This window comes from Vespula pensylvanica, chromosome 5 (genome assembly GCF_014466175.1).
Source record: "Vespula pensylvanica isolate Volc-1 chromosome 5, ASM1446617v1, whole genome shotgun sequence".
NCBI lineage: Eukaryota > Metazoa > Arthropoda > Insecta > Hymenoptera > Vespidae > Vespula > Vespula pensylvanica.
The window spans coordinates 4,652,971-4,671,543 of NC_057689.1; the positions used below are offsets into that span (position 1 = coordinate 4,652,971).

An 18,573-nucleotide genomic window follows, 5' to 3' on the forward strand; every position below is an offset into this window, starting at 1 on the left:
GAGCATCGAGCTATTCAACCCTTTTAAATCGTCCCGAGTGAGGTACGAGGAATGCGACAGTCCAATGGAGATCTCGATACGGCGTGGATCATCCTTTAAGAAATTTTCCTTTCTACTTCGCAGTGAAATAAATGAAAGGCAATCGAATAGTTTTTACGATTAGTATATCACGAAAATATTTTTAGGAAACATTCTTCTTTTCCTTCTTTCTCTTTTTCCCTTTCTTTTTTTTTTTTTTGTAAAAAAAAGATCCTTACGATTAATCAGAAAAAGTATTTTTACTTCTTCACATCTTTTCGTCTGTCTGTTTTTTTTTTTTTTTATTTTGTTTTCTTTTTCCTTTCTTTTTTAACAAGGAGAAATTAAATCGAATTAAATCGTAAGAAGTGTTAGTTCTCTATTAGAGGAAGGACGTTTCTTTTCGTAGATATAAAAGTAGATTAGAAGAAACGGATCAAGGCCATTAGATTCTTTCGCAGAGAAGGGCTCGAAGGACGAAATCGTCGTTTCGTCGCCACGCGCCGACGATGACGATGTTCTTTCTAACTCTTAGGACGGCTCGCGCCTTCACGATCGTTTTTCGTATCGAAGGATGACGGGAAGCGTGTCGGAATGAATGTGACGCCGGCGGAACGTCGCGGCTTCCGAGCAAAAAGCACGTCGCGCGCTTCTCACCCTCCTCCGTATCCTCTTTCTATCCTTGCTATCCTTCTTCCTCTTGTTCCTCTTCTTCCTCCTCATCTTCTTCTTCTTCTTCTTCTTCTTCTTTATTCGTCGTCCCTTGGAACACTTCACGCACGATGACTCTTCACGTAACATTCCCCCGGTCCGTCGTTCGTCTCCTCCTTCTTCCTCTCCTCCTCCTCCATCTTCTTCTTCTTCTTCTTCTTCTTCTTCTTCTTCTTCTTCAACATCGTCGTCGTAGACGACTATCTCCGCCACTTCACGTGGCACCAGCCTCCAGGCACGAGTACGACCTCCTCCTTCAGGAAGAAGCGGCATAAGAAGAAAAAAAAAGCAAAAAAGAAAAGAAAAATTCGGGATTTAAACAACAAGACAATTTATTTCACGACACCGTCAAATAGTTAAAATTATCCGACTCTCATAAATCCGGAGAGACTTTCCGATGAGCGACACTTTTTTATTCCTCCTAAATGTAGGTGATAACGATGACGAATTCATCTGAGTTTCTCGGTATTAATCTACGTTTAAAGGATAATGCGACAGTATAAAGTTCAGAATCAGACGTCCCAACTTTCGGGGAATTAGTATGACGCGTTCGAGAGGGTCTGTATGGTCATCAAAGATCGACGAAAACGATGAGAAGTCCGATGTATTGTTAGCTTAGGTAATTAACGCTTAGAATTTCGGAATAACCGAGGTTGAATTTAGTCAGATCCATGCTTTCGAAATTTGATAAATGTTTCGAAAAATTGAACTGGTGTAAACTGGTGTAATACGAGCGAGTTAGGCTCATCAATAGCGGATGCTGCGACTGGTTCTATTGAAAATCGATGAACCATGATGTCGGATCGGAATTTCATGCGGGTGACAAGAGGACAGAGAGATTGTATCTGTAGAATAAAAGAGAAAAACGGAGAGAGAGAGGGTAAATCTTTCGCGTTACGGAAGATCTTAAGACTCCTCTAAGCCAAGAGAGATTAGGGGTTTACGAGCACTACAACAAGTCGTCCGTGATAACGTTCCTCTTTATTGACGCATGAATTACCTTTAAAACTTTGTCAGAATTGCGTCGAGTTTCATCGACGATCATTCGTTATTTAAACTATTTCACTATGTTCAGCGTCCATAGCATTGAACGAACGAGAAACGCTATTGGCAAAAAAAAAAAAACGCGAATTGGTCGAACGCCTCCATTAGGTACGGTATTTCCTGGATTATCGAAATTTATTGGCGTTCAACGTTGAACGTATGCGATTCGAGGGTAACGTCAATAGTTCGGAAATCTCTTGGTATAATCGATCGAGGGGAATGAGACTCCATTGGATGCGAGTGATTTGTCACAATTCGATACGCCTATTTAAGGAAACATTTGGGGCTTTCTATTGTCGAAGGGACTCGCCAGGTGACTCTTTTTCGGCTCGTGCTCCTTTCAAAGGCACTAAATTTCGTGGTTTCTCTTTCTTTCTTTCTCTTTTTCTCTCCCTCTTCCTTTCTCTCTTTCTCTTTCTCTTTCTTACTCTCTTTTTGAATAGAGACGTCCACGCTTTTTTACCGAGCCCGAATGGAATAAATCGTTGTAACGATTTTTCATTCGTACTCTCTTCTCTCTTCGGAATGAATGCTCGATCTCTTGGAAGTCGATCATCGTAAAGAGGATAATCTTGTTGGAACCCCCACGGACGCGTTGCATCTTTATATTTGAATAAAAATGATGAGGATTCTCGCGCGAGATTTTTTCTAATTTTATTCACGAGATCCATCGAAGTCTAAAAGAGAATTCGTCAGGTTTTGATCGTTGGTCATCCGTCAGCGGTAATAAAATCGATCGTTTCGCGTTACTCGAACTCGAACGCGGATGAATCGAGAACGTCGATGAGGATGAAGAAATATATAAGAAGAATAAAGAGAGAAGTAGAAAGATCGAGGAGAGGAAGAGATGAACATGGTGGCGTCTAGGCGACACGAGGACGGCCGGTGGTGTCCAGCTGAGAGCCATCGCCGGCGGCGGCTCGGTAGCCGCGTTTTTCATCGGCGTGTCGGGCTCTATTCAAGTGTTGGCAGTTTTTCACGCGGCGGGCAACGAATATCCTCCCCACTAAAATCCCCCTTTTCGAACGTAGTCCCCACGTGGCCGAGGAGGAGGATGTCACGCCGGTTCGTCGTAGTTCGTCCTCGCTCGCATTCACCGTGCTGATCTCACTCGTGCCGGTGACCACAGAATTTCTTCTCTTCTTTCCTAAGTTTACGAAATTGATAGGAAACGTCGTTGAACGAGGAGTGGTATCGATCGTTATCAACGTATACAAAGTGACAACTACATCATTTACGATTTGGACTAATCGAATCGATAATATTTCGAAGAGATCGGATCAACAAATTTTTCGCAATCGAATATCGATTAGTTATAGTGAATCCGATTAGTTTCAGTGACGTAATTCATTCGCAGGATTACGGTGACGCGTGCTGTTCTGCTCATATATATATATATATATATATATATATATATATATATACACGCATCTCTTAACAGAGATCAACGAATCGTCTCTTGAAGCGTTTAAAGCTTCGCGCGCTGTTTCAAGAGCGATGTTTTGTACCATCGAACGTCGCTACCCTCTTGTCCGACAAGAGACGCGCGATTACGTATAGTAGAGTTTATCGATTCGATGCGGAATAATGGGAGGGAGATGACGCCACGACGTGGAGATACGCAGCTATGTTTCTGGAGATCATACGGTGAGTTGGATTCGAAACGAGATCTATGTATTAATCGATCAAAGAGAAAAGAAACGGAAAGGAAAGATAGAAAAACGAAAGGAAGAAATAAGTCGACGGAAGTTGACAAAGTAAGCGAGGATTCTTCGAGGATGTTTCGTAAGACGTTTCAAGAGGACGACAAAAGTTCGTCTCATTGAGATTCCATAAGAGCTCGGAATTCTTCAGCTCTGCCACGTGCTCGAAGGCGCGAAGCTCTATCGCGAAAAGTTGCTGTGATGCGCCAGTCAAAGAGTCACCTCCTCTCTCGGCCTCGAATCCATCTCCTCCTCTTCCTCCTTCACCACCTTCTTTCAAAGCTAGCTACGTAGATACTAGAAATACTGGAAATACTGGATTTTTCTTAGCCTCCCTCTCGAAGAGCTTCTTCTCTCATTTTTCTTCATTTTTCTCTCTCTTTTTCTCTTTTTTTCTTTCTTTCTTTCTTTCTTTCTTTCTTTCTCTCCCTCCCCCTATTTTTCTAAATCACTTTTTCACTTTCACGAACCTCTCGAAAATAGAATAGAGAAAAGTGATATATATATATATATATATACTCTCGTAATTGTATATATATATATAATTTATCTTTAACATTTTCCTTTTCTTATTTGTTGCGTAATGAAAAAAAGAGAAAGAAGGAGAGTAACACGTTCGATACATACAATCTTTCTCTCTTTATTTTCCTTTCTTTTCCTCTCTTTCTCATATAGTACTTCGAGGCCGAGTAACGAGACGACGCGACTCGACGAAGGTTGTCAGCGGGACATCAAGCGTTGTGACTAATTTTGCAATTATGTAAAAGCCTGCGAGTCTCGAGCCTGCACGCCGAGGAATACTCGTACACCTTGGGTCTGGAACTTGACAGCCGGTCGACCGGCATGCGTTCTCGCGAAAAATCGATGCTCCGATCGGATCGCTGAGATAAGGAGAATAAGGCGCAACCCGATTTCGAGCGACAAGATCGAGTACATCCCTCTTTCTTTCTCTCTCTGTCTCTGTCTCTCTCTCTTTCTCTTTCTATCTCACTCACTGCCGGTATCATCGTTATTACTGTCCTCGTTAAGGCTGCTTTTGGAATATGAAATTACCTCGTCGAGTATAGATCCTTATCTCCTCTGTCCGTTCTCATCTTTAAGAAGTAAAGGGAATAAGAAAAGAAAGAATTAAGAAAAAAGAAAAAAAGAAAGAAAGAAAGAAAGAAAGTAGAAAAAGAAATAAAAAAAAAAAAAAAACAGCAAAGTGACAGGTAACATAAACTTTGTGACATCTCGATAATAGGAAAAGGTCTAACGTTATGACGTTTAGCGTACTTCTAGTTGCGAGTAGCCGTCGCGTCGGTACAATTAAACCTCGGAAACTTGAGAAGACTGCGTTAGGGGAACCGCAGCGCGCATTACGCGCTCGATGCCTGTCGCGTTGGATATACAGTGATAAACGTGCGAGAAGCGAATCTCTCTTTCTCTCTCTCTCTCTCTGTCTCTCTTTCTCTTGGAATAAAGAATCATTGGCTTTTACGATCCACATCAAATTATATCCGAAGTAGTATTCGATTACAAGAAGATTGAACGAAAGAACGAGAGAGAAAGAGAGAGAAGGAGAGAGAGAGAGAAAAGAGATATAATTGGTAGCCAAATCTCGTATCATAAATCTCCATCTATTATACTGTCCTTGATAATGGATAAAGTAGTAAAAGACGTAAGTAAAATGAACGTCCAGCCGTTTTTCACATAAATGAAATAAAGTGAACGTTTTAAGAGAACGTTAGACACGCCCAACGATGGTATTTCTCGTTACGCATTCAGTCAAGGTAGGCGGGATGAAGCGAAAAAAATGTACTTTTGGTCCACCCTATCCTGTCTCGAACAAGCCAATAACGTGCTCGAGTTAAAAGAAAACGAGTAAGGAACTTGGTGGCTCCTCAACTGGCACTGATCAATTTCGTCTCCTTCCAAGCTTTTTTCCTTGCCCTCGTTGTTATATGCCGTTGGTGTTCACCTGTGTTATGTTCTGTGTAACACGAGATGCATTCACATTGCGCAACTCGTGTGGCGGCGCACCACACGAGCAGCTCACTTGCAACTGGGCTATTACTTACAAACCGTGACACGCCGTATTAATACTCTTGATTTCTAACAAGATAAGATAGTCGTGCTTTCCATTGACGCAAAAGCGTCCATTATTTCCTCGAATCTATATTTTGAATAATGTGATCGCGATAGTTTAGGTAGTATGCATATATCTTGCTTTGATTATTCCGAAGTGTTCCGATCGATGGATCGATAAATCGTGGCACGCGCCACGTCAATCACGATATTTCAAAAGAACCAAGAAGGATGAAGAAGAGGTCACGAGAAGGAAGGGCTCACACCGGTTAGAGGAATATTATTATCCATCCTGCGGCGCGAGCAAGGCAGATAACATCGGCGAGTTGCATCGGCTGGTGCAACGATGCAATCTGCCAGTCGTAATTTGTCTCCGGTATTAATTATACCTACATATAATACCTACGTTTTCCCTTATCTACCACGAGCGATCCGCAGAATCTCCTACTTTCAATTTGTACGCTTGATATAATAATAACTTTTCTTTGGATGAGGACACTCGAGCGAATCGCGTTATTAACAATTATTTATTACCGAAGATGTATTCGTCGATACGACGATTCACCTTCCATTTTAAAAATCATTCGTTGAAATTATACGATCGTCTGTCACGTTTATTTTCTAATCGATAAAAATTCATTTTTGTTACAGGTTACCACAGCTTGCCGTTTTAGCGAAGATTTTGTGCCTCCTGATGGTAAGTTACGTCTTTTACGTAATGCCATTCTCCTCGGGATTCGAGATTCGCGAAATGGATTTCCGATATCTTCAAATTCGAAACTTTCTAAAGATCGTGTTTTATAGTTGGAGATAATAATAGATACTTAATACCGTCGAATTTCCTCGGAATATCCTATCTCGGAAAAACTTTACGAAAGTTTTTATATTCGGTAGCTCTATTCTCTTCTGGAAAGAGATAGGCGTACCACCAATCTATATCAACCATAAGATCGAATTCGAACGGTTAGTCAGTGACACGCAAAGTTTCGCGAGAGAACTCATAGGAACGTGTCGTTCTTCGTGCTGCTTTTTGCAAGCTGGCACACTCTGTACTTTTCGTTCTTATCTATCTCACACAAACAATGTACTTGTGTAACATATGTATACGTATTTACGTGCAACCGACCGATAGTAGTTCGTTCTCTCTACCTTCTTTCCTCTTCGGCTCCCATAGTTTGTTCGATGACCGGGTCAGATCGGAGATATCCTACGTGCGAGAAAGAGAAGATGGAATTCGTGTTACGAGTAGAAGATAAAGATAGAGAGAGAGAGAGAGAGAGAGAGAGAGAGAGAGAGAGAGAGAGAACGAGAGTATCGCGTGTTGGAAGTCGTGCCAGGACTTAGTAAATCGACGATTACGTCGGCGCGCACCTTACCTGCCATAGATTAATGATCGGTGCTTCCACTCCTACGCGTTTACAACGCCGACGATTTATATCGACGGGCTCGCGCGCTCCTTGCCGCCTTTGAGCTCCCACTTTCTACGCTTCCTCGCTCTCTTATACCTTCGCTTGTACCTTTAATTTCGCGCTCTTGTGCGCGCGCCACGTTCTCATATCTTTTCGTCTTCTTTCGTGTTATTTCTTTTTGTCTCTCTCCCTTTCTCTTTCTTTCTTTCTTTCTTTCTTTGTATTTTTTTTTCTCTTCCACTCTTTCTCTCGTAATGCTCGTTGTTACGAAAGAAACGCAATGTTTCACCATTAGACGCATCGATATAACGATTGGAAAACACCTGAATCGTTCGATTCCCCTTTCGGACGACTGGATGAAGATTTACGACTCGATTTGAAACCTCCCTATAAGGATAATTCGGTGCAGGAGAGTCACGAGCCGATTTAATAGATAAACGATCGAAAGTAATGTCGAGTGCTAGCTTTACGATGTTCTGTCGGACTTTTATGTCAAGGATCTTTGAGAGTTAAATGAAATGTTAAAAAAAATCCTGTTATTGTGAATATGTCATACTTATTCAGAGAATCATAGAATATCAATAAAATTTTACACGTCGGCCTTTAAGGATTCGCTGTTTGAAAGGTCGTTTCTTTTTCTTTTTTCTTTATCCTTCACATTAAAAAGCACATCTTCTGATGCCATTAGAACCGAAACGATATAACGTTCTTTATCCGCGTTGCAACAAGCCATGAGGTACTTTCAATTTGGTTAATTAGATGAAACGAAGTGTCGTATGGCGAGTCGGTTGGCCTCGTAACATTGTTATGGCGCCAGTTTTGAAATAAACGAAAGGTGATTATCAGAAGTGCCATTAATGGACGGCTCGTGTCTGCTCGTTAACGATCCTCCCCCACCTTTTCTTCTTTCTTAACATGGACGCTTATTTGCTCGGACTAAGCGTCTTCGAATCCGTACAAGGAACCAGAAAGACGAAGAAGAGTCGACGAACGATGTCTCTCTCGGCGAAGAGATCGTATAAATGTCCGTTGTTCGTTCGCGTAAAATAAACGCGCAAGGTTCGCCAATATATTTTAACGACTTAGAACGTTTATTCTTGAAGATACTTAAGAGTTATCCAAGTTTCTTAAAATAATTTAAATGCATAAAATTATTTCCCCTTTAATTTATTTCACGAAGACAGTTTATTATATACATCGTACAGTTTCAGAAATAAACGAAACATAAGTGTACGTTAGATAATGGCGTTTATAGTTCCCGGCACGCGCTTAAAAGCAGTAAAGTATAGTTCTTGTGTTTACCGGCGTGTTGTGTCTCGGAGAGCCCTTCCACGATGGGATTATTCGCTTTCGTAAGACATAAGAGCACCCTTTTGTAATTGCAGGTGGTGATGTGCGGGGCGGTACCGGCGATGGTGCGCTCCGTGAGTCTCTACTCGACTTGCAGCAGCGGCAATGTTACCGTAATGGGCCGCTCGATCAAGGCCGTGGGACGCAGCGATGACAATGCACCCTACCGTAAGTGGAAGCTTTTCATCTTTTCAACCTTTTTCTTTCGACTAACATCTTGCTCTACGATTCCTTCGTTAATTACGGTGCGACTTAATCAACGATTGTGACGAAGAAAAAAAGCAAGGAAACTTGTGTTTTTTTCTTTTTCTTTTTTTTTCTACAATTTAACATCAACGATTCGGATCGTTGACTCTATTAAAAAATCGATAAAGTTCACGTACCAAAGGGATAAATTTAATTCGATATTTCTAATATTCTTATAATACTAATAATAATAAATTCATCAACCTATTGTAATATTTATAGATTTCGAAGCGAGATGAAACATAGGCATACGTGTGGCAATTGTATGATTAGTTTAATCGAACCTAATCGAAAGTTTCGAGATACAAGAGCCAATGAGCCGCTTATCTTACGAATCGATGATTCCGTAAAAATTTCTCGAAGGGCTGACGAAGAGAGGAGTTTAAACGTCGACGACCGACGGTATTAAAGATCTTAATTTACTGCGATTCTTATCGATTCGAGCTCGGGTCGAGGATTTATATTTTCTTCTGTCTATCTCTCTTTTTTAGCTACCAAGAAAGAGAGAACAAGACAGACAGACAGAGAGAGAGAGAGAGTAGTAGCTCTCTATCCCTCTTATCCTTTATCTACCCCTTTCTCTTGTTCGTCCGAAAACGTAGCTTTTACGAGCTAATAACCAAAGATAGTATCGAACGGAGCATGTGGTATCGATTCTCGAGATTTAAAAGAACAAATTCGAATTCTTCGAATACATCCAAAAAGATCTTTATTTCTTACGTAAAATAGTATGATAACTCACGTCGATGGAGGTAAAAAAAGGGATAATCGACGTATTTCGTCTCTCTCTCTCTCTCTGCGTCTTCTTTTTTTTTTAAATTCGTAATTTCTTCGAAGCGATACAAGATGTCGGATAAAAAAGGAAAAGGAAAAAAAAAGAAAGGAAAAATTAACGAGATAAGGATCCGCGACGATCGTCAGAGAAATCTCATCTTCGCTAATAACACCGAGAAGGGGGGAGGACAGTCATCTCTTTGGTAGAATGGAAAAGGGCGCTGCCCTTTTCCTCTCGTGAAGAGACAGAGACGAAGAGATGGTACTCCTTAAAGAAGGGAGTTTTTAAGGACCGGAGTCGAGATGAGTAACGATGCTCCTTTTACCTCGGTCTAGTCGCTATTGTTTTCGACTAGACACTGTTTATCTCGACGTCTACTCTCTATCGCATTCGTTCTTCTTATTTTCCAAGCAGTGTTATTTATTGACCGGCATTCGAATACGCCGCTTTTCCTCTGTCGGAGTTCACCTTCGTTCGACCCATAGAATCCGTGACTCTGATCTTTCTTTCTCTTTTTCTTTCTCTCTCTCTGTCTTTTTTAAACGTGAAAGAATAGTTACCCAGATCGTTCGAGACGAAAGCATTTGGAAAAACGTATCTTTATCGCGAATTGATTACTCGTAAATGTCAAAACTTATCCTTTACAGATGACCGTCGATAGAAATAACCACGCCGTAGAATCGTTTCCCGGAATGTGTTTCTTCTCTTCTCGATCCTTTTTTCTTATTTTCTCCTTCTTCTCGAACGCTTATCGTTCTATGTGGTTTTGGTAAGAGAGACAACACGAGTCGGTCTGTTGGTTCGTTCTGCAGCATCGATACAACGTTCTGTGTATCGAACGAAAATCGATTACCATCGTTATCTTCCTGAATTCACTCACGTCGAAATACCAAGATGTCTTGTCTCTCCTTGGTCAGTATATTATGCTTGGAGAAGAGCGTTCTCGATTCCAATGCAATCTCGAGAACCGTTTCTCGGCATGCATGTGAAAGTGAAGGAGGAGAGAAGAACGGCAGAACCGTCCGCCCTCCGCGGACTCTGTGCTGAGAGAAAGAGAGAGAGAGAGAGAGACATATGGCAACAGAGAAAGAACTGAGAGAAGGAGGGAATAAGTTGAAGGCTTGTGTAAACAGAAGAGCCAGTTTTCGCGCCGCACGCTACGCCGCGTCTGCACCTCCCCGAGATCCATCACGTTCTTTCGTCTCCTCCTCTACCACCTACTTCTCTCCACCTTCTTTCCCGTTAAGCCTTTCTCTTTCTCTCTATCTCTCTTTCTCTCTCACTCTCTCTGTCTCTCGCCGACAACAGCGTTGCTTCTTTTACGGAACGAAATGAGAAAATCGTGACGTACCGTGGGATCCTTTCTCAATTTTGCATTCCAATTGTTTCTTCCTCTCTTTGTTGTTTTTTTCTTTTTCGTTTTTAATTTGTTTTTCTTTTATTATTATTATTATTATTATTATTATTATTTTTGTTTTCTTTTACCTCATTTTATAAGACAAATCCAGTAGTAGAATTACGTGAGACGATAGAGTACACACGATAGAATGATATAGTAGCAATATAGCGTAGACGTTGATCTCCGTCATCGTAACGACATATGAGTCACCGTTCATCGCCAAGCTGGCATCAGTTTTCTCTCCGTGCTAAAGACAAGCTAGGTATCGATTTACCTTAGAAGGAACGTCGGACGAGTTCGATATAAGCTCCGGAAGAGAGCACGTCATCGGATGAATGACAGTGGCTTTATGGAAGATAAGACATTGTTCTACGTAATGTTTGGGATCGATGTCATCCACTATTTAATTCGTTCGAGTCAGTTCTTTATTATTATTTTTATTATTATTATTATTATTATTATTATTATTATTATTATTATAAAAATACATCAGACATATTTTTATAAAGATCGTTTTATTTACAACAGAAACCAATGTTGTTGAGTGCCACTTATCTTTTTCTCTCTTTCCTTTTTTTCGTTATAGTTGTACCGGCGAAAGCGGATGCGTGCCTGCGGTCGCTCGAGTACAGTTTCCGTGGTCGTTTACCACGACGTAAGAGTAGGTGCCGCTAGCCTTTTTTACGATCACGTTTCCACATTAATCTCAAAGGACCGTCCCAGTCACCTTTTTCTATCGCTAGTCCCTACGAAGACTTCCTCGTCGTCGTAGGAAAAAGCACGAAAAATAATTGATCTTGATTGAAAAGTTCGCCCAAAAATTTTCAAGAAAAATTAACTCGTCAAATACGTTCGTTTCGGCTTTAATCATTTTGTCTTCTAATTACACGGATCGTACGAAAAGAAAAAAAAAAAAAGAAAGAAAGAAAGAAATCTGGTCCTGAACTCTAACAGATACTATCTGTTAGAAAGAGAGAGTGTGTCTATTCAACGAGTCCCGATTAAGAGAAGCTCATTCCATCGTGTGGAAGCGATAGAGCCACTAATTGGTTGTCTTCATTGTTCGAATCCGACTTACGAATCGATTCGAAGCTATTCAACGACCACCCCGAGCGATCGGATGGGCGTTTCTAAGCTATCTAGAACTGTCTCGAAAGAACGTTGGTTGGATTTACTCGAAAGAATACGAGGAAGGGAACGCATTTTCCTTTCTATAGCGTTCCTTTTTTTTTCTTGCTACGACAGCTGGTAAGATCGATTAACATACCCGTCCAAGAGGACACAGAGAAGAGAGAGAGAAAGAGAGAGAGAGAGAGAGAGCAGGTTTAAAGAATTTCGCGCGAGCCAGCTTTTCCGACGGGGTGTCAGGAAAAGACGGATGGATGGACGGACGGGGCTAGATAGGACTAAATACGGATCGGGAGATAGAGGAAGGAAGGATTCCAAGCGTAGACAGCACTCGTCCGATCTGGAGTTTAATTATTTTAGTCTTAGCGAGCTGTGATTAGCGCGTCAACCCGGTAAACCAGACTTCAGCTGTCGCACCTTTGATCTGAGCCGGGACGCCCCGATATTTCTCTCTCTCTCTCTCTCTCTCTTTTTCTCTCCCTCTCGTACTCTTTTCTCTTACCAGTTTGTACACCGTGTAGGTATATGTACTCTGCTCCTGGTCAAGAAGGACGATGCCGTTGCACATCGACCAATCGTGCGTTTAGGTGTTAATGACAGGGTCGCTATTATACATGCGCCCTCGTAACAAGAGCTGCGGCTATACGCGTCTTTTCTTCTTTCCTTCTTCTTCTTCTTCTTCTCCATCTTCTTCTTCTCCTTCTCCTTCTCCTTCTCCTTCTTCTCCTTCTTCTTCTTCTTCTCCTCCTCCATCGTCTCTTCTGCTTACGCGTTTGGTATACCGGCTATATCGCGTTGTATTATAGCTTTCATAACGCCGACGCCGCGAAATTGTGGCGCACCAGTGGTTCTCAATGGTACCATCGTATCTTGGAATAAGCAATCGTTTCAATCACCCTTATTATACATATTGTTCTTGGGAAAGAAACCTCTCCCATACATACATAAAACTCTGGCAAGAGTCTCTGGACGGGTTTCGAGCCTTTCTTCGACATGGAAGGGTTGAAAGAACTCGGCCGTCGTCCTCATTCGAGGGCGCGGGTCAGTTGCGAACCTATAACCAACCGGCAAATCGGTTCCTGTATCGCGAGAAGCACGTAGAAGTAATATATGGGATCCATTCTTCTCTCCCTCTCCTCGTCTCGGTCTTTTCCTCGTATGAGAACGCTGGCCCATCCCACCGGTTATTATCGGGGGTAATCGTGCCTAAAAGCCGGTGCCCGCTTTTGATTAAAATTGCCTTTTAATTCATTTGGCAGCCTCTAATCTCCTGGCGGCTTCGATCAGAGGGCAGAAGCAGTAAGGAGACGGGGGTGGAGTTTTCGAGAGTGAATAAGAGAGAGAGAGAGAAAGGAAGTCTCTCGGTTCTTTTTCTCTCTTTCTTTCTTTCTTTTAGCACGACGAAGAAATTCCTCGGTCATGTTCCCCGTCGCAAAAATTCTTCTCGAAAAGTCCTCGCAATCTCTAAAAATTAAATCGAAACTCGGTAATCCTTATTTTTAGGAGTTTAATATACGAGTATCGAGGCTAACCAAACGAGGAGAAAGGATCTTTGATTTTTGGTATTTAGAAGCTCTTGGCACTCCTTCAAAGTCGATATCGAAAACCGCAGGACATACATGGAAGAATTCCAAACACTTACCGGTATTGTAATGTCTTGCGATGTAGTAGTGAACTATTTCAAGATATTGTCAATTTCGTATATGCCACGGCTTCGACTTATATACATACATAAATACATTGCCATTGCCCCGTTTTTCTAAGAGAAAATTCTCTCGGGTTAATTTAATGGATCGATCGAAAGAAACGTATTAAATTATCCGTAGGGATTAATTAACAAAAATGAACTCGTATTTAAACATTTTTGAACGAACGTGAATAACTTTAAGAGACAATTTTCTCGATGCTTCGATGCTGAGAATGTAACCGAATTTAACAAGACCTTGAACGAACGGACCACCCAACGTACACTTTCTCTCCTTCTCTCTCGTCTTCTCAGAAATAGTTATAAAGCTTGAGAAAGCTCAGGTCTTCCGGGACACCGTCGTTGCACCTGTAAAATTCCTATTCTCCTTTTTACCTCAATCGGAACAAAAGAAGGCTCTTGGTCGACGGTATATTTCGTAATAATACAAGAAAGAGACAGTGGTAGAGAAAGAAGGGTTTGGATATAGAAAAGAAAAGACTGTAGGAGAAAAAGAGTGAGAGAGGTGTACAGGGTACGAGCTGGACGTGCACTCTTCGGGGTCGAAGCACGAACGACAGGGTCCGCTAAGTGGCAAAGCACACACCGGTCGGTCTGTGCCTCCTTCATTAGCACCGACCGACCAGGCCGCCGCTTTTCTTCTTTCCATGGTGCCGAAGAGTGGCTGGAAGGAAGAAGAGGGACAGTAGGAGCGAGTGAGCTAGCGTACCTCGATGTAGGTAGTACGACTCTCGCGCCATAAACCACGGACTCTTTCTCTTTCTTTCTTTCTTTCTTTCTTTCTCTTTCTTTCGTGGTCTCGCTTCTCGGAAATGTGCCAGCAGCGTGAGTGCGCGCGCGCGCACACTTCAGCATACCGATGCCACGAAAGACATCTCGAGTCGGCCACCATCGGCGAGTTCGCTTTGTCCTCTCGTATTTGCCGCGTGTATCGTTTCGAAGGACGCACCGCAAAATCTCTTTCTGTCTCTCTCTCTCTCTCTCTCTCTCTCTCTCTCTCTCTCTCTCTGTCTCTCTTCTACGAAAGCAACGATTCTTTATTTGCCCTTTTCCACCTTCTGTTACAGAGAAGCTCACGACACAGTCCGAGGACTTCAGTAGGAAGCTGTACATCTTCGCGGAGAAGAGCCAACGATACATTTGCTTCAACAAGCGGTGGAAACTCGTCGGCCTGGTAATTACTTGCCTCCCAATTATCGAACGTATTTCATCGTGGACTCGATCATATATTCACGTGTTCGAATAACTTTTCGCTTATCGTATACGAGACTATCGTACAGCGAGAGAGTCGTTTTCAATGAGAACACTCGAAGGTTTTTGTTATTTCGTGAGCGTAAAGATTTCAATAAGCTTGTTCTTGATATCTCTAGAACATTGGAGATACTAAAATAATCTCGTTTAAATGGTCCATCTTGTATAGAATATGCGAGTCTTCTTCATATTTTCCTCTTCTTGTTCCAGCCGAAGAAACAGAAGGGTCCGATGTGCCAGTTCTATGAGGTCTACAACGGTTCGTACCTGAGGTACAGGAGCGTGGCCGACAGTACGCGATACCTCGGTTTCAACAAGCTCGGCAAACCGATGAAGAATCCCCATGGTAGACAGGAATGTTTCAACTTCATCAAGTACAATCCTCATGCCGACATAAACTACCACAACAACCTGGTGAATGCGGATATGGGTGGTATGGAGCCGAGAGAACCTTACGTGGTATCGAGGAAGCCTTCACCGATGAGGGCGACGAAGAACTCGCTGATACAAGCCGACAGTAGTGGTGCGAGGCAGCAACAGCAGCAACAGCACCATCATCAGCAACAACAGCAACAACAACAACAGCAGCAGCAACAGCAACAGCAACAACAGCATCCAGCGGGGCACACGACGACGCATCGTCATCGGCACTCGAATCGTTGGAAGATGCGACAGGACGAAGAGGAACACTCGGCGATGCCACGAAGACGGCACGAGAGTCGTCTACTCGTCGAGGCCAGCAAGTATTGAGCCGGAAAAGCGTTGGCTCGCCGATCAAGACTGCCTCCTTAATCCACACATGCAAACACATAAACGAACGAACGAAACCGCGTACACGATTAATACACAAAGCCTTACACAGAAGATATCACAGGGAGACATATACACGAAGACACGAATACAAGAAACACACACGACGATCATACACAGAAAACACACCGTACCTCCGTGAGAGTTACCTGATATCGATCTACCGAACGAACAACTCCATACGTCGCTTTGGCGCCTTTTTTTCATAAGATCATGTTTCGGTATGATTCTTCAGGGAAATCCGCAAACACGGAAACACCGCGACTTCGAGAAGATATATATGACTGCGCTTACCCGAGGCGCGACTTGGATCGCGCGAAGCCGCGTCTCGATTTATGTAGGTGAGAAAGAAAATATGAAATGGCAAATGATAGAGGAGAACAGAAAATATGAAAAGATAAATACGTAGGACGACTTCAACGACTCCGATCTCCAATTATTCGCGCGACTCCGAAACTCCTCTCTTGCCCCCCGACTGAACCCATTTAAGGGCAAGTAGGAGTTAACTCAGAGACGAAGCACGCGAGAAAGAGTCGATGAACTCTCGTCGCGCTTTAAATCTTCGCGGCAGTCTCGCGCGCGCGCCTCGTTTCTTCGCGCGGAGAGTTGGCACGCGCTAGCCGAAAAAAAATCGCTATGGCGATCGTAGGTAAGCGCACGTGCGTTCGTTTCCCACCGAGCGGTCTCTTTCTCTCTCTCTCTCTCTCTCTCTCTCTCTCTTTCTCTCTCATTTTCTCTCACTTTCTCTCTCTCTCTTTTCTCTCATTCTCTCTCTTTCTCTCTCTTTCTCTCTTTCTCTCTCTTTCTCTCTTTCTCTCTCTCTCTTTCTCTTTTTGAACGAAGCGACAAACGGATTCAACGGTTCTAAAACTCTTCTCCTCCGCTAAACACAGGGATTCTCAAATTAGTTTTTTATTCTAAAAATCACGATTTTTCATGTGGACAACATCGAGGGAGGCGCGATTGATTCTTTGCTCTTGACTATGAAAGTGGAGGAGAAAAGAAAAAAATGTAATAGAGATTCGCGGTTTTCCTCAGGAGGGGCGTCGCGCGCGAACTCGCTGCTGCGCGCACACTAAGAACAATAAAGGAAGAAAGAAAGAAAAAAAAAAAGCCTCATGCCGCCGCGCAAGACTCTCTCGCTCGCTGTGTGCTAATTTTACGGCCCGCCTAACGTAACGTAACGTAACGTAACGTAACGTAACGTAACGTAACGTAACGTGCGTGCTCTGCGTGCGTGCGTGCTCTGCCTGCCTGCATGCGTGTACGTATGATATGTGAGAATGTGTATGAATGTATGTGCGCGTGTGTGTGAGTAGTAGCGTACGCGTGTGGATACGCAAGATCGATCGCTCGCGCGCGAGCCCAAAGCTTCAATGTCGCCCAAACGAGCAATAATAATAACAATAATAATAACAACAAAAAATATATATATATCTCTATATCTATATGGTGAAACAAGAAAAAAAAATAGAAAAAGGATAAAAAAAAGGAAGAAAGAAAAAGAAAAAAGAAAAAAAAAAAATTTGCACAGGACCGTGGCGCGAGCGAGAACGAGCGTATCCCTCTCTCTTTTTCTGTGTTGTTGTTGTTGTTGTTGCGTGTGTTAATGCGTGCGTGCGTACGTTGTATTTGCCTCTTTAAACGCGTGTGAGTGCGTGTAATATATTACTATATCGTTATTGAAAACTTAATCCTTAGGACGCTGTCGCATAAAACAAAAATAAAACTGTATTATTAGGTTAGATAACGCGAACACGTATGTACGCGATGGCAACGCGAAAAGCCGACCGGGGCTGACTGTTCCTGCTGCTGTTGTTTCCTTCTCCGCCCTTTACATCTCACAATTTCTCCTATTCGACTCCCTCCGATATCCTTATTCTCTCTTTCTCTCTCCTTTCGAATCCTTAATTCAATGGGAGCAGCGACACGGTGCAGCTTCTCGCGTCAACGCCACGCGAAAGGAGCGCCTGCTCTTTTTTTTTCCCAAAAAGGAAACGCTCCCTAGGTAGCTTATTTATTGAAATCACGTTTTAGGTTACTACGAAGGCCGAATCGCCCGATCCTTCCTTCCTTCTTTCCTTTCTTCCTTTCTTCCCTCCTTCCAAAATTTTTTTTTCTGTTTTAATCTTTTCTTTCTACCCTCCATATATATATACTCTTCTATCTCGATCGACCTCGTAACGCGTGTGTGAAAATACGCGTCGCTCTCTTTACCATTCTGACATCTGTTTTTTGTTTGTTTGTAATTATCCCTTCGTCCCTTCCTTTTTCTTCTCTTCATCCTTGTAATTTCATCCCCCTTCCTCTTTCTCTCCTCATCGTCCACCAATACATCACACACGAAATCTTATCCGATCTTCGATCGCGAAGAGATCGACGTAGTCCTCTTTTTTTTTGTTATTTTGTATAAAGAAGATGAAGAAGAAAAAAAAGGATAAAAGAATGATCTGAAATCGCGGACGTTTACGCGCACGATTCGATACGCCCCCTTCTTTTTCTTTCTTGTCGTCATCGAGTAATTCATTTTTCTTTAAAATATCGTTCATACATACATATATACATACATACATACATACACATAAACACGAATAAATCCATACATGCATATGTACGTACTATGCGTGAAGAAAAGAAAAAAACGAATTCCAGGCCAACGATCGCGCCTTGCATTTATCGTCTCGTTCTTTAAAAAAGAAAGAAAAAAGAAAGAAAGAAAGAAAAAAAAAAAACAAACAAACAAACAAACAAACAAAATTAATAAAACGAGCAACATTCCCCTCTTATTTTTTACATACATACAAACGTCATGCAAACGTCGTTAAACGAGAATGCAATAAGATTTTCTTATACGTTTGCGGCTCGCGATTTGTAGTAACCCGAGAAATACTCGATTTGTTTTGCGTAACCTACAGCAGCGCTTTAGAAGGCCCTACAAAGTCCCACCCACAACCGCC

General features: G+C 42.3%; 1 protein-coding gene across 7 annotated transcripts in view; it reads left to right on the forward strand.

The window, feature by feature from the left end:
- The window catches only part of LOC122629658 (fibroblast growth factor 17-like), a 95,121-nt gene extending 79,405 nt beyond the window's left edge, over positions 1 to 15,716 (forward strand). For 6 of the 7 annotated variants that reach the window (XM_043813347.1, XM_043813349.1, XM_043813351.1 and 3 more), the window contains 4 exons: positions 6,195 to 6,240; positions 8,338 to 8,470; positions 14,623 to 14,729; positions 15,017 to 15,716. In XM_043813347.1, coding sequence (XP_043669282.1) covers positions 6,195 to 6,240; positions 8,338 to 8,470; positions 14,623 to 14,729; positions 15,017 to 15,556 — 826 coding nt within the window. In that variant the 3' untranslated portion in view covers positions 15,557 to 15,716. Of the gene's footprint in view, positions 1 to 3,265; positions 3,421 to 6,194; positions 6,241 to 8,337; positions 8,471 to 14,622; positions 14,730 to 15,016 lie in introns of those variants that run through there. The other variant, XM_043813348.1, reaches the window with a different exon arrangement.
- The last annotated feature ends 2,857 nt before the right edge of the window (positions 15,717 to 18,573 follow it).